The 16,618-nt window shown below is 48.5% G+C and overlaps 1 protein-coding gene across 1 annotated transcript; it reads left to right on the top strand.

Annotated features, from left to right (window-relative positions):
• The first annotated feature begins 8,400 nt into the window (after window positions 1-8,400).
• LOC101777277 (cytokinin dehydrogenase 3) lies at window positions 8,401-12,774 on the top strand. Its single transcript, XM_004982762.3, has 5 exons — window positions 8,401-9,383; window positions 9,514-9,641; window positions 9,741-10,001; window positions 10,079-10,341; window positions 12,113-12,774. The coding sequence occupies exons 1-5, from the start codon at window positions 8,810-8,812 to the stop codon at window positions 12,456-12,458; spliced, it is 1,572 nt and encodes a 523-aa protein (XP_004982819.1). The 5' UTR covers window positions 8,401-8,809; the 3' UTR covers window positions 12,459-12,774.
• The last annotated feature ends 3,844 nt before the right edge of the window (window positions 12,775-16,618 follow it).

Here is a 16,618-nt window from a genome sequence, read left to right as displayed (position 1 = left end):
AGGCCCTCGCCACCCAATAGCAGCAGCTCCTGGCGGCCCAGCAACAGGCACTGCTAGCCCAGCAGCAGCCCCACGCCCTGCTGGCCGGGCCATATGGCCAGTGGGCCATCCCGCCGGCGGGCTATTACAGCTCCGTGGCCGGTCTTCCCAGCTAGGACCAACAGACGCTCGCCTCCAACTTCAGCACCATGCCGCTTCAGCGGCTGCCGTAGCATGATTGGTACTTCGACTCCGGTGCCACCAACCACATGACATCCGATGCTGGTATCCTTTCGCGTCCTTTCATCTCTAGTTCGGTTTCTCCATCTTCCATTATTGTTGGAAACGGCAGCTTTTTGCCTCTCACCTCCACTGGCGCCACCACCCTCTCACATAAGCTTCGCCTTAATAATGTTCTTGTCACACCGAACCTTATTAAGAATCTTATTTCCGTTCGTCAGTTTACTTCCGATATTAACTGCTTCGTGGAGTTTGACCTTCTTGGTTGTTCTGTGAGGGATCTGCCCTCTCGGGGAGAGATCATCCGATGTGATAGCTCCGGTCCCCTATACCCGCTACGGCTGCCGGCGTCGTCCTTCCTTGATGCCGCCACACCCTCGCTTTGGCACCGACATCTCGGTCATCCGGGACATGAAGTTTTGTCTACATTAGCGCGCTCATCTGCTATCCCTTGTAATAAAGGTGCTGGTGATTCTACTTGTCATGCTTGTTAGCTAGGCCGCCACACTCGCCTCCCGTTTCATGTGTCATCATCTCGGGCTACTCGTAATTTTTAGTTAATTCATTGTGACATGTGGACCTCACCTATTGTTAGTGTCTCAGGTTTCAAATATTATCCGGTTATGTTGGATGATTGCTCACATTATCTGTGGACCTTTCCGCTGCGGCTTAAATCTGACATGTTTACTACTCTCGCCAATTTCTTTGCCTATATTGCTACACAGTTCGGCGCCACCATCCAGGGAGTCCAGTGCGACAACGGCCGCAAGTTTGATAACTCCAGTGCTCGCATGTTCTTTCTTACCCACGACATTCATCTTCACATGTCTTGCCCTTACACCTCGCCACAGAACAGTAAAGCTGAACACATCATTCGTACCACTAATAATGCCATTCGCTCCCTGCTGTTCCAGGCTAGTGTTCCCCCTTCCTACTGGGTCAAGGCTCTAAGTACTGCCACCTACTTGCTGAACATCCTCCCTACCAAGACGCTTAACTTCTCTACTCCTCACTTCGCTCTTTTTGGCGTTGCCCCAAAGTATGAGCATCTTTGCGTCTTCGGTTGTAAATGATACCCAAACCTCTCCGCCACAGCTCCTCACAAGCTCACTCCTCGTTCGGCCATGTGCGTGTTCCTCGGTTACTCCCCCCACCATAAGGGATACTGTTGTCTCAATCTCCAGTCCAATCGAGTCATCATCTCACGCCACGTCATTTTCCATGAAGCTTCCTTCCGCTTTGCCGAAGGGCCCTCTCCTCCTGCTCAGGAGGACTTTGAGTTCCTGGTGGATTTCGCTAGCCCTATGCTGCCGCTCCCAGCGCCACAGCATCTTCTCCCTGCAGGTCCCGCGTGCAGCTGTTCCTGGCGGCGCCACTTTCGCCGGCGCGTTGCACCCGGCCCCTGCGTAGGCGGCCACGGCTGCAGCCCCGCCGGGCCTAGATGCCTTCCCGCCCTCGCCCGTTGTTCCAGCGTCATCAGTCGCCGTCCTAGCGGCATCGCCTGAAGCCCCGTCACGGCCCTCGTCGGCTCCCGCACCACGGGTTGGGCGCGCCGCCGAATCGCACTCGCCGCCAGCTGCCGAGCCGCGTGCGTCTCCAGCCGTCCCATCGCGGCGCTTCGACAACTTTATCTACTCTCGGAGGCCTGCGGCGCAGCTGGCCCCTGCGCCTCCCACCTGTGCCACTGCGGGGGCGCCCGCACCGCATGCAGGGCTGTCTGCACCACGTGCGGGGGCGTCCGCAGGGGTGCTCGCGCCGCCAGCAGGGCTGCCTGTGGGGGCGCCCGCATCTGCACCCACGACGCCTTCGCCTCCTGCCGCTCCGTCCTGGCTCCCTGCTGGGGCTGTTCCAACACCTCTAGTGACCAACCGGCACGCCATGACCACACGCGGTAAGCTCGAATTTCGCCTGCCTGCTCTGTTTCAGGTCTCTTCGCTGTCTCCCGTTCCACAAAGTTACCAAGCTGCGCTCGCCGATCCTAACTGGCGCGCGGCTATGGAGGAGGAGCACTCAACGCTCCTGGCCAACCACACCAGGGACTTGATCCCTCGCCCTCCTCAGGCCAATGTGGTGACTAGGAAGTGGGTCTTCAAGCACAAGTACAAGGTTGACGGTTCTCTCAAGCGCTACAAGGCGCAGTAGGTTTTCCGCGGGTTCACCCAGCGCTCCGACGTCGACCGGAGACTTTCAGTTCGGTGGTCAAGCCTGCCACTGTCCGGACTATGTTGTCTCTTGCCGTCTCCCGTGGCTGGCCTATTCATCAGCTCGATGTGAAGAACGTTGTTCTGCACGGTACTATATCAGAGACAGTCTATTGTGTTTAGCCCGCCGGTTTCGAGGATTTTGCTCATTCCGATTATGTGTGGCGCCTCAACAAGTCCTTGTATGGGCTCAAGCAGACGCCCCGAGCATGGTACAGTCATTTCGCCTCTCACTTACTTCAGCTCGGGTTTGTGGAAGCTAAGTCCGACACCTCGTTGTTCGTCTGCAGTCACGGAGCTGACATGGCCTATCTTCTGCTTTATGTGGATGACATCGTGCTCGCTGCTTCTTCTACGGCTCTCCTGTGCCGCACCATCAGTGGTCTCCAGATCTTGGTCAGCTACACCACTTTCTGGGTATGCATGTTTAGCGTCATGGGACTGGTCTGCTTCTCTCTCAGCAGCAATTCATGCTTGAGATCCTCGATCGTGCTGGGATGACGGATTGCAAGCCATGCACCACACCTATCGACCTGAATCCGAAGTTGTTTGCTGATGGACCTCCGTTGGCTGATTCCACTGATTATCGCAATCTTGCGGGTGCTCTGCAGTATCTCACCTTCACTCGGCCGGATATTGCTTATGCTGTTCAACAGGTGTGTCTTCATATGCATGATCCTAGGGAGCCTCATCTTGCTGCTCTAAAGCGCATTCTTCGGTATGTCCGCGGCACCCTGGATCTTGGCTTGGTGATCCGTCCTTCTTCACAGTGTGACTTGGTGGTTTACTTTGATGCTGACTGGGCTAGTTGTCCTGATACGCGCAAATCCACCTTGGGCTATGCCGTTTTCCTTGGGGATAATCTTGTTTCCTGGTCATGCAAGCGGCGGAATACAGTTTCCAAATCTAGTGCTGAAGCCGAGTACCGTGCGGTGGCCAATGCCGTGGTTGAGGCCACCTGGTTACGCCAGCTGCTGGCGGAGCTCCACTCTCCGTTGCGCCGTGCAACCTTGGTATACTACGACAACGTTAGTGCTATCTACATGTCTTCGAACCCCGTTCAACATCAACACACCAAAAATGTGGAGATTGATTTGCATTTTGTTCGGGAGCGCGTCGGTCTTGGCGACATCCGCGTCCTGCATGTTCCTACAACTTCCCAGTTCGCTAATGTCTTCACCAAAGGATTGCCATCTTCAGTGTTCACGGAGTTCCAGTCCAGTCTGAATGTTCGATGCATCGACTATTCGACTGCGGGGGCGTGTTAGACAACCTGTATTTGTGGTGTATGTGTGTGTGTATTGGGCCTGAGCCCAGGCGCCTAGCGCCGGCCGGCCCTGGGGATATAAGGAGATCTTGTTTGGTTCTGTTTCTATAAACCTCAAGATCTCCTCACCCTATATATATGTACACCTATCCCTCTATCAATCCAATATTATTCCACACATCTTCATTTGCTTTCATTTACTATTGAGATTGGGTCGATGACGATGTTCCTACGTGATAGCAGTTCTGCTTATAGGCTGCGGAAAGTAGAGCCTTTGCATGTTGCCTTTACTTTCAGTAACGAGCTATCAGTTGCAATATTTAAAATATGACATGACCATGATAGAACCTTCCTTAAGACAACCCTGTGCTAAGCTTATAAATCACAGGCTGGCATCATAAACTCAATCGAGTATGATAAGTGTACCACGGTACAAATTATAGTGCAAAAATGTTTCGTATGTCAATCAAATATGCGATGGAAACAAACAGTGCATTGCCTTCTAACACTCATTGTTTATTCACTTAGTCTGGGAAGTTAACAACTAGTTTATGTTCTGTACTTCCTGACGAAACAAGCGTTCTCTTTCTTTCCTTTGCCCTCATACTTACAGGATATGGTTTAAAAAACAGTTGAAAACAGCTGTTCCATATCCATCTGAAGACAATCTTTGTCTTTCTTCTGTCTTTGTACTTTGTGTGCTTCATAAGAGCGAGGACATAAGCGTGTAAACATAGCAATATACTACACTCTGCAACACGCATGGTTGGGAACAACATGTATCCAGTAAATATTTTAATGTTCATTATTAGCAGTACCCCAAAGCAGACATGAAAGACTGGCTTTTCAGTTTAAGGGGGATAAGCAAATATGAATAATTTAGTGAGAAAACAGCATGCAAGAAACAAGGGTGGCTCTAGCTTGATTGGTAAAGGCTGGCTGGTTCATTTCCTATCAGACATGTTAAGCCTGACCAAATTGGTATGCCGGGAAGTGTCCAAGCATGAAAAGGAAATAGCGGAAACACATACAACTAAGCATGATAAGACCTCAACTAATCTCAATGAATAAATCAGAAGTTGATAAGAGAGGCCGGGACCATCTGATCAAGTATGTGACAGCATCTGTTGTTTAATCATGCAAGTGGTGAACATGTCACCAAAAAGAAGCATGGCCATTTGAAAAATGTGCCATCTCTGTAATTGTTGTTCTGCCCTATCCTCTGTTTCGGAATACCTATCAAGGATACCAAAGGGAAATAAAGGGGAACTTTCTTCCCTGATTAGATATTAGCTTATAGTAGATGTGCTGTGTGATCTTCAATTGTCTTTTATAATGCAACCACTGCTAACTCAACTTTTTTAACTGATCTGATTCTAAGATTTGCATGCTGATCAAGTGCAGTCATCACAAGAAAAAGGCACCTCATCCTAACTTTATGTGCTCCTTTGTGTTCCTAATTCCTTTTCCCGAGTAGTTCTGTGATGGTCCCATAACTTACAGATAACTGAAATTGAGAAATTGTATGCCTACTTTTCTGTGACATCATTGCCATATCTTTGCCAGGGAATTTGCTTCCTCTGAGGTATGATATAAGGATCTGTCCAGAACTTATGCTCTGACAATGAAATCATCTGCACTTGGAGGACGGACTTCAGGTATGGAGCTGTTTATCAGACTGTTTCACGTTTTCATTTTATAATATAGTTCCAGTCCGTTTGTCTATTGATGATACAAGATATCTATGTATTCTGGATCCATCATAAATAAATTGACATGTATCTGATGGTGTCTACATCGTATGTAGAGTGCCCAAGCGCTTTTTTGGCCTGCTCAGTTATATTATCCATCGGTCCAATGGACTGGCTCATCTCATGGAGGGAAAAAGCAAATGTAGTTAGTTGTCTTGTTATTGTTCGCCGCCTCGACAAATTCCTCGGCGTTGTCCCACGCAAAAAGAGAGAGCATGGAGCCCTGGCCTGATCTGTAAGTCAGCTAACTTAAAGCGATTTCAAGCGTACTTTCCTACTGTTTTGCTGTTCTCAGAAAGCCAAAAATGCACATGTTTATCTTCATAAACAGTGTGGTAAAAGTATCCTCAGCCTTGAAGGATTATTCCTACAAATACTACCGGCATATAAGTATACAACTTTCTGAAAATATAGTATATGAAAGTATACAACTTTCCTCAGCCACTGTCTCCAGAATGCAACATTGATTGCAAATTTTCCACCACAGTAGGTTAGTTAACACTATGAATATATAGTATATGAAAGTATTTCTATGGCGGGCATATTAGTTTTCATTTTGTCTATCGAAATATATTTGCTCATACTAGTGGTCAAAGTTTAGACTTTACCTAACCTTGTCCAAAATGACACATATTTACATATTGAGAAGAGTATCATAATCTGGTAAATCTTTGACCACCTGTTTCTTGGAGAACCAATAAATTTGTCCCTTATCACCACCAAATTGCATGGTGCATTCTCCTCAGTGGTGCACACTGCTCACTGTGGAGGACTGGAGGGAGGAGAAACAGAGCATGGATTGTTCTTTCTTGGCATAAAAACCTATAGAGCCGGAGTAGGTCTGGACCACCATTGTACTCTACCAGCCATATATAAGATGATGCGCTCCCGAATCTCCTTGGACCCAGCCATGCCATGGCTTTCCATCCCCCCAATACCAAGTAGTTCCAAAAACTAAAGGGGGGGCTCAGTGGAAAGGGTGTGCCTGCTCTTTTCCATACAGATTTGCGTTCATCAATGGCAGAGGGGATCTCATGAGGTCATTGGGCTCTTGCAAGTGGGGAGAAAAAGGGAGATCTAGGAAAGACTTAGTGGCCCACCTTTTCCCTCTTTTCCCACAAGGACGAGCTCATGGATTGGAGTAGGAAAGTGATTCTGAATTGGTCTCAAATCTTGGCGAAGATCACACTGTGTACTCTCCACTCGATCAGCAATGAGGCATTTTGTTATTGCATGATGGCATCCCCTGACCCTGCTCGTGCAAAGGCCAAAAGATTGGTCATTGGGATATGGATGTCGTGAGGCTTGTGGGTTTATTGTTTTATTTGTTTTTTCGAGTTACCATTTAGCCGTTGCAGCTTATATATGGTTCCCATTTGTGAGTTTTGAGGTATATTGCAGTGCGATGCAACACCATTTCATATGCCTGTCCAATCAAGGAGCTTGTTCTGGGCCACCTAATAGACATTAGGATTTATATCAAAATGGAGGTCATGGCATATTTTATGCGGAAACATGGGACAAGGAGCACTTCTAGCTAAGGATTTCACGACAGAGATTTAGTGCTGTAGTGGAGCGATTCGCTAGATACTGACTGTGTGTTTGTGCGATCTCGTGATTGGAAGCCTGTGGTAGTGTACCCAAGCAGCATATTGGAATATATCTCTGTTGATATTGCATCCGTCTGTGGAAACTTTTCAGATATCCCATACTGTTCCTGGATTCTATTCTTGACATTGGTAATGACACCTAGATTACATTGCTTCCAAATGAAGAAAACCCAACATTTTCTTTTGCAAATAGCAGTACAAATGCATTTCCTGAGCATAATAAACGATATTGAGGAGTATGATTGTTAGACACGTTGATGTCAACCTATCTAAAAGTAATTATTGAATGGATAACATCTAGAGTTGTCTCAGTATCTAGGACTCAATAATTAAAATCATTTATCAGCTTAGGAAATTCATTTATATGCATTGTGGACATATAATATATAAATAGTATCATCTAACCTTTTCTCAATGCAAACTGGGTGGTGTCAAATGGTAGATAAACAGTACTCGGGCGAGTCCATTAAATTTGCTGTGTCATCCCAAGGTCAGCATACCTTTCTGTTTTCTTATTCTTTTCTGAACAGCTAGACCTCAGTATATTTTATTACTGGTTGAGTTGTATAGGTCTTAATTAATTGTCTGTGTCCTTCGGAAAGAAAAAAGGAATTTTGTTTTGGTGCAGATTTTTTTTTTGTCTCTGATTTCATTCCTGAAACAAATGGAGTAGGTCCTCGCACTTGCCTGTTAGTTGCATGATAGCTCATGGTTTCCAGCCACACAACCCATGGGGGCTCGGGGGCTCCTTCTCCTTAGCCTGAGTGGTGGCCAATCAACATAAATGAGTCTAGGGCCCTCCGAACAACAGTAACCCTGCAAAAGATTTGGTATCTAGAGCTGAGCCCAATTGTGCCCAGCTAGGCAGCTAGTGATTGATGTGGTCAAGGGCAACAGGAGGAGCCAGGGGTATAGTATAGGCTCTCCTTAAAAGACTGTTCAGATGGATCAGAGCAACGGCTGCGAAAAATAAATGGTTGGTTCTGCTTTCGTCTGTGCTCTCAAAAATAAATCTGAGAACGATCTTTTTATTCATTGCCTATATGCGTGATAAATGGATATTATTGCATACATGTTTGAAGGGTTTTTTTCCCTACACCTTGAGCTCCATTCTTGAGAGCTGATAGGGAGGGAGAGCGACATGGGAGAGAGAGACAGAGAGAGGTGACAGCTGATCACATGGACCTCCATTGAGGACCCTCTTCCAAAACAGAAAAGAGAGTGCAGTGACCAGTGTGGCCTGTATTGTCTTTGCCCTTTTCTTTGGCAGGCGAGCCTCGGGCTTGTCCTCTTCTCTACCCTCATTTATATTGTGCCGGATTGTTTCAGCTGCTTGCCTACTTCAGAGCTCCACTGCTCTCAGGCATTCTTTGTCACAGGGGTCGAGGGGAGAGGGACAGAGAGGGCTGAGGATCACATGGTGGCCTTTTTTTGGGTATGTGACAGCTTCTGCTTTAGTCTTTTAGTGCTTCCTTTTATCTCCTCTTCATGAAACCCCTTTCAAAACCTCAAATCACCACCTCATCGGCTGATCAGTGAGTGCCTTCTCCTGCTCCTTTAAGAGCCCTCTTCCCCTGCCCTCATTTTTCTTCATCCCTTACCTTTGCCCAAAAGGCAACAACAAAGCTATATGATGCTCTGATCGCTTCGCCGACCGCCATCGCAATCCTACACATTGTGGTGACGCACCAAGATAACACAACCCCTCTGCTTTTACTACCCTCCATATTACAAGAGGCAGCTCAAGGAATTGCTCACGCCATGGAGGTTGCCATGCTCTGCACAAGAGTTAGCTTGCTCATCCTCATCCTCTCCCTCTGCTCTCCATACAAGTTCATACAGAGTCCCATGGACTTCGGCCCCTTGAACCTGCTCCCCACCACCACCACCGCGTCCAGCGATTTTGGTAGGATACTTTTCCACTCTCCAGCCGCAGTGCTGAAGCCCCAGTCCTCAAGGGACATCTCCCTGCTTCTCAGCTTCCTCTCTGGCTCGTCTCTGAGCAAGGTCACGGTGGCGGCCAGGGGAGCAGGTCACTCCATTCATGGCCAGGCCCAGGCTCTAGATGGCATTGTGGTGGAGATGTGCTCTTTGCCTGCCGAGATAGAATTCTACAAAGGAGGAGAAGGAGAAATTTCATATGCTGATGTGAGTGGTGGGGTTATGTGGATAGACCTCCTGGAGCAGAGCTTGAAGCTTGGGCTAGCTCCAAGGTCATGGACTGACTACCTCTATCTCACCGTTGGTGGAACGCTGTCCAATGCTGGCATCAGTGGGCAGACATTTAAGCACGGGCCTCAGATTAGCAATGTTCAACAACTGGAGGTAGTCACAGGTGAGATACATGCATGATGAATGAAACAAAAAAGATAAGATCTTATTTTTGCCTTTTTGGCTGTGTCTTTCTTGGCCAACCTCTTTTTAACTGATGGGCAGTAGATTTTCTGTTACTCGCTGTTTCACAGGACGAGGGGAGATTGTGACATGCTCACCCAGCAAGGATGCAGATTTGTTCAATGCGGTTCTGGGTGGCCTTGGCCAGTTTGGCATCATAACTAGGGCCAGGATCCTGTTGCAGGAAGCTCCATTGAAAGTAGGCTGCCTTGTTACAACTGTCCTATACACCTTAGTACATCATATTATTATTGCATTAGCTCTGTACGATAACTGAACAATTTTCGAATAATTTTAGGTGAAGTGGGTGAGAGCCTTCTATGATGACTTCAGCACCTTCACCAAGGACCAGGAGTTGCTGGTATCCATGCCGGATTTGGTGGACTATGTGGAAGGTTTCATTGTCTTGAATGAACAATCCCTTCACAGCTCCTCCATCGCCTTCCCTGCGAATTTGGACTTCAACCCAGATTTTGGCACCAAGAACAGCCCTAACATTTACTACTGCATAGAGTTTGCAGTCCATGATTACCAGCACAAGAACACTAATGTGGAACAGGTAAGCGACAAAATTATTACTTCGTTTTTTGGAACTTGTCAAGGATTAGGGATGTTTTTAATAGGCATCCTTTTCAGGTTGTGGATGTTATCTCTAGGCAGATGAGCCACATGGTGTCCCAGTTATACAGTGTGGAGGTGTCCTACTTTGATTTTCTCAATCGGGTCAGGATGGAAGAGATGAGCCTAAGGAGCATCGGGCTATGGGAGGTACACCACCCATGGCTCAACATGTTTGTGCCAAAGGCAGGGATTAATGACTTCAGGGACCTGCTCATGGACAACGTTTCACCAGATAGCTTTGAAGGCCTGATCCTCATCTACCCACTCCTCAGAGACAAGTAAGCATCACTATTAATAACAAAAAAATGCATTCATCAAGATACACCTGCTTTCGTGAAACCATTATTTGTGAAAAAGTTATTTATTAATTAATCCCTCTTTTGTGATCACTTCATTAGCTTCCAAGAAGTCCAAGTTGGACAAGCATTTCTTTGCATTATCCAAACAAGTTGCGTCTTTGTGCTATAGTAGTAACAAGCTATTTTAGATAACGAAGGGATGGGCTCATTGTGCACTAGGGATAATCCCTTTTTGCTTAGCATGCTCTTGTTGGTCTATTTTTCTACAACCAGTAATGGCAGGCTGTACATATTTCAATGTGGGGGCACCTTTGTGGTCTTCTGGGATAACATTTATCATTTGCCCTCTCTCTCTATTCAGCTCTGCAAGACTGCAACGTTATTAGGAAGAGAACATAGTTTCATAAATGAAGTCTGATGTATGCTTTTGCACTACCCCACTTAAGATCTAAAGTTATTCATCAGTATCGCCTTGTTGGTCCCAACTCTGTTCTTGTGGTAAGAAACAAAAGTTGCTGTTGGTTGGGTGTAGAGGCACTCCATCCACCATCCTTTTGCTGAGGCATGCAGTACTGCAGACGTGCTGCAGCCTTGCTTCCAGAACACATTGGACACAAGAATGAGAATATGAGATCAGCTGTTTATTGCGCTGGTACCTTTTTGTTGGAACTTTCTGCATATGCCCACAATATTTTTGTTACAAAGGGGGCGTTTGGTTCCCTTTGCTTATTTTTAGCACGTGTCACATTGAATGTTTAGATACTAATTAGGAGTATTAACCGTAGACTATTTACAAAACTCATTACATAGATGGAGGCTAAATGGCGAGACGAATCTATTAAGCCTAATTAGTCCCTCCACTTATGTAATGGATTTTGTAAATAGTCTACGTTTAGTACTTCTAATTAGTATCTAAACATTTGATGTGACGGGTGCTAAAAATAAGCAAATGTAACCAAACGGGACCAAAGTCCACAGCTGCAGTGACTTCATACTAGTCGATTCCTGCATGACTATGAATGATTATAACATCTTTTATGTGTGGTCCCTCAAATAGAATCACATCTGTCATCAGCATTGTATGATTCAACTGAAATTATAGCTCAGATCAATCAGTGGCATCTTTTTTTTATTAAGTAAAACCTTGAACTATTCGGTAGCAATAGAAAAATATATATACATAGCAGCTGATCTTTGAAATCTTGATTTTTGACTTCAATTAAAAGGTGCTTTGTTTGTGTATTGTTTAGGTGAAGATAAGATTTGCTTATTCCTTTGCATGATAAATAGTTACATGTGTCCAGGTGGAACATCAGAAACCTACATTTTGACTTAGTACAGGCTATTCTTTTCGGAAGATGCAAAACGTTGCTCACATTGTTTAAGTTCCTATGATTTCACTGACCTCATTTGCAAGCATTTGTTATATGTTCATCTTCCCATAAATTTAGACAAGCACCTGGGAAAGAGGTTTAAATATGCTAGATTGAATCCCAGTGTCAACTCTGATATGATAAATATGTTTAACAAAATATCGAAGTTGTGACCTAAGATCCACGTTCACTGCACTGGACTAGTTTATAGCCCCAATGTAGACCTCTCTCCAGAAAACACTAAAACAAAAGTCAGAATACACTGAACTGGAGAAGGTCAGCTGTATAATTTTCTGTTCTTATTTATATTCATGGTGTCTCGGTAGGTCTGAAGTATTTTATGGTTTAATTGTTGCTCTGTTCATCCTTCGTGACAGGTGGGACACCAACACATCGGTCGTGCTACCAGATTCCGGATCCATGGACCGGGTGATGTACGTGGTGGGCATCCTCAGGTCCGCAAACCCTGATGGTGGCTGCTCCCACCACTGCCTCCAGGAGCTCCTCCGCCGCCACCGCCGCATCGCCGACACCGCCGGAGTTCACCTCGGCGCGAAACAGTACTTGGCTCACCACCCGACTCCGTCTGGTTGGCACCAGCACTTTGGCCGGCGGTGGGAGCGGTTCGCGGAGCGCAAGACCCGGTTCGACCCGCTACGCATCCTGGGGCCCGGCCAGGGCATATTCCCCAGGAGCGACGACAATGCTGCGTATGGGAGCTAGCTTATAACCGGCAGAAAGTGAACGTGGCGGTACAATAAGGGGATATAGACAGCTGAGTAGGATGCGATCTTGTTCTTTCTTTTTCTGGATCTTCTCTTGAGTTTCCTCGGCATTTTTGAGGCGTCGGATTGGGTTATTCTGTGGGGGTGGGGGCACTCTTTGAGTTTGAGAGGACCCGGTGGTGAACATCACTGGGAATTTTGGAACTTTGTACAGGCTGAGGAAGCACAAGCTCTAGAGATAGAGATAGTGATTCTAGATACTGCGTGTTTTATTGATATAGCAGAAAATATAACACTACAGCTTTGGAAGGTCATAGGCAAGAAAAGGAAAAACAAAAAAGACTTGCCGGTTGGATTGGGACATCAACGCGGGTCACCCCTCAACTCAAAACCGCCACACCCAACCGGTTGGATTGGGATGTCAACGCGGCCTCCCCACTCCACTCACCACGACGCCATCCACAAACATTCACGCTCATCGATTTGCCGAAACCTTCAGGCGTGGCCCTATGTCGATAGGGAATCGATAGAAACAGACTACACCGTACCGAGAAGGCCACCGCCATGCGGGATCTTCTCCACTGTAGTGCCACTGCAACATCACTCTCCAACTGACGAAGTGATACCAGCGAATCTGGACCTCTCGCAGGCTGCCTCGCAGTCGCTACCACAATAACACAACGCGCGGGGACCTCGCCATATCCGTCGTTGGACTCCACCTCGCTCTCATCGTCTCGAAGAAACACCTCGCGGGGGCCTTGCCTCGCCCGCCACGGTACTCCACGTCACGGATCCATTTCTTTTGTCGCCGTCCAAAGTGGTGAGCAATACTGACCCACTCCATCAGATCTCCATTGATCAACCAAGCCACCGCCACAGGTCGATTTCGCCTCGTTGCTTCAACTGCGCAAAAGCCTCCGCTGTCAAGTTAGAAAACCAGAGAAGTCGCTTGCGCCACCTGTCGACGTGTACCGCACTGGGTAGCCCAACCAAGCTGATCAACCCACCGCGGTCCGCTGCAAGTCTAGTTGTCCCACAATGTTGTTGCCGCAAGCGGCGTCCTCCGACGCAGTCCCACACCGCTCTGACCGTTGCCAAGCAACGCCAGCCGCCGCGGACTGTTGCCAAGCAATGATGTTGCCAAGCAGCCAAAACCGACAACCATGCGACAACCCCTGGCTGTCGTCATACCTGCGATCGCCTCCACATGGCCTTGGCAACACCTGTCCCTTTCCACGTGGTGGAAACGCCGCCACCAGCTGCGGTCGCCCGTGACCAATGGACCAGCAATGCCACGAACCGAGATGGATCTTTAGAGACGACACCTTCAAGGAGGGCACAACACCAATGGCGTCGCCGTAGCTCGTCCAGGGTCTGGATAGGGTTTTCACCCAGAGGACCCCGTGCAGCAGGGTTGTAGCTCAGACATGACACCCCCAACAGGGAGAACAATGCCCTAGGGAGCTGTCGTCATCTCCACTAGCAAACGCCGACGAGGGCTTTCGCCCGGAGCATCCCAACCCCTCACTGCACGCTCACGGCTCAGCACTCCCAAACAACAGTCATGGCAGCCCATCTGGGGTGGCATCACCGCCGCACATCCACGCACCACGCCGTTGTACCTCCACCTCCGCTTGCTCGCCACTGCGTCTCCACGCAGCACACCGAACCCCCACTCCTCGCAGCCTCCTCCATGCCGTGCGAGCCCCCACCATTGCTCAGCTGCCTTCCTCTCCTGTCACCGCCTCCGCAACTCCTCAGCCGAGGAAAGGTGGCCCGACGATGCCCGCAGCCCCACCTCGGTGCCGCCAGCGCGCCCCTGTGCTAGGTGTCCTTGCCGCGCCTCCATGGCATCGCAGGCACACCTTGCACAGGCCACCCCGACCGTGGCACCACGCCACCACCGTTGAAAGCACGGAAGCTGCTGTGCCCCGGCCCTGTAGCTCACCCCACTTGGCCGCCATCGCGCAGCCACGCGCCGGACCGGCCGCCCTCCGTCCGCCACCGCTGGCCGATCCACTCCTTCCCCCATGCGGCGCCACCTTGCCTCTGCGCCCGGTGCTAGCCTCCGCAAGCCGCACCGCTCAAACTCCTTCACGCTGACGCCGTGCAACCACGTGCCAGACCGGCCGCCGTGCACGCCCGTCGCCAATCCGGTGCACCACCGCCGCCGCACACGCTGCGCCCCACCACGCTGCCTCCTACCGTCGCAGCACCCCACCTTTCAACCAGCAGTATAAGAAGCGGCGCCTGTGCTAGGCTTGAGCAGCATCGGCTTAATATGCGTGAAGGGGAGGCCGGCGGGACGCCAAAGCTTTACTAGGAAGCCTTTGGCCGTGGCCTCCTCCTCATCTCCCTCCAGTTCCGCCGCATGCTCGACCTGGCCACCGCCAACCCCGCCGCCTTCTCCTCCCCTTCCTCCACGCACACGCCGGCTGCCGCCCCGCGCAGATCCGGCCCCGGGATTCGCCGGCCCGGGACGCCACCACCACCTCCATGGCCTGGCGCCGCCGCACCAAAAACCATCGCCCCCCTCCCCCCTCGGCCGGTGAGACAGGCTTGTGCATTGCTCCGACGACGGTGAGGTGGGGGAGGCCTGGAGGGGGTGGTGGCGGCGGAGCGGGGGTGCTGCCCGAGTCGCCTCTAGAGAGACAACGTGGGGGCGGAGCGAGTGTCGAGCACTTTTCCACGCCTTGTTATCGTTCTATTCGATTTGTATTGCTTGTTCGATGTGGCCATTTAGTAGGCTTATTATTGTTCTCACTTTCGCTCCTAGACGACTCAGAAATTCTCTTTGCACTTAGCTTGGTCCCTGTGGCATCGCTTTGTGTTAGTGATCTTCTTTTGGAGAAGTGGTGACAACATGATTTATGGCTAACCAGCCTACTTAGGCTGGTCCTCAAAAATCAGCATCTAGGATCGTATGGTTGGGTATTGGATCTACAGTGAGTTTCCACAACCATGTTCCCATGTTTCCGTTAGCAAAATTATGCTGAAAAGATATGTGGACCACGGTTATTTCAGGACCATACATCGTAATGTGAACTTCCAGTTTCAGTTGAAAAGATGTTTGGCGTCTGAACCTGGGAAACCCTTTTTAATTATTCTGACCATACAGAATTCTGAAAACCATTCTAAGCATATGAAGATTAGTTTTTTCCAGTACGAAAAGTAGAGAGATACGCGTTGGATTGAGTCTGATTTTCTTCCTACATATATTTTGACCTGCAGTCAGTGTTGTTTTTTCTTTGGTTTACTTGCACTACTTTTAAAATTCACGCTTGAACTTGTCATCAGCATTTTAATGCAAAGATCACAGGTCTTTCATGTTCTTTTTTAAAAAGACAAGAAAAAAAGAAAAGCAATACGCTAACCACCTTACTTGCAGGCTCGCGCTATGCACCAGGAAAATGTGATACATAACCCTACCTAAATAAACTACGCTCAATGGATCATATACTATAGTACAAGACTACACAATACAATCTGATTCCAACTGCATCATTCCTCGCCCATTAAAAAAACCGCTTGACTTTAGTAGAAGCACCCAGCTTTCCAACATAATCAACGCGGATCCGTGCACTCGATCCGGGGCCGATCAACGTAGCCCTTTGGTGCATACAAAAACACCCCCAAAATTCTTCTCCCTACGGAAGCTAAGCTAGTACAGCAAATCCTAATCTCCAAACCTTTCCATCACCTAGCCTCTAATCAAAGCCTAATCTTCTCCAATCAAGCTCTTTCACACTGCCCGAGCTGCAATTACCTCCTTAATCCCATCCCCACGAGTACGAGACTTAAAATGAGTCGTAGCCTTTTTGCCCGGGCTACGCCTACGCTGGACGCTGAGATCTGCATGGATTTCGAAAGGAAAAGGCTAAACCGCGTGAGGTCGCGCGGGAGCGCGAAAGCGCCGCTAGCGGCCAGCAGCCTACTTCTAGGGTGGTGGACTGACGTAATTGGTGTTTAGTAATTAGGTTGACGTACAACAGGACTTGCTGCGGTTTCCAATTTTTATCTCTTTATTTGCCCACATATTTATTTATTTAAAATCAAATAAATAGATAAATATGTGGGCAAAATTTCCTGCTATGGATACGATGGAGGTCGCAACAAGTCATGTTACTTGATACCAATTACGTTAGTCCACCACCTAGA

Source organism: Setaria italica, chromosome IX (genome assembly GCF_000263155.2).
Source record: "Setaria italica strain Yugu1 chromosome IX, Setaria_italica_v2.0, whole genome shotgun sequence".
NCBI lineage: Eukaryota > Viridiplantae > Streptophyta > Magnoliopsida > Poales > Poaceae > Setaria > Setaria italica.
Note: the sequence above shows the minus strand (reverse complement) of the source record. Positions and strands in the feature narration are given on the sequence as shown.

Bases quoted from the DNA above. Each gene is read 5' to 3' on its own strand.
- LOC101777277 (XM_004982762.3), top strand. From the start codon at position 8,810: ATGGAGGTTGCCATGCTCTGCACAAGAGTTAGCTTGCTCATCCTCATC. The intron at 9,384-9,513 runs GTGAGATACATG...GCTGTTTCACAG, and splicing joins ACAACTGGAGGTAGTCACAG to GACGAGGGGAGATTGTGACA. The intron at 10,002-10,078 runs GTAAGCGACAAA...CATCCTTTTCAG, and splicing joins AGAACACTAATGTGGAACAG to GTTGTGGATGTTATCTCTAG.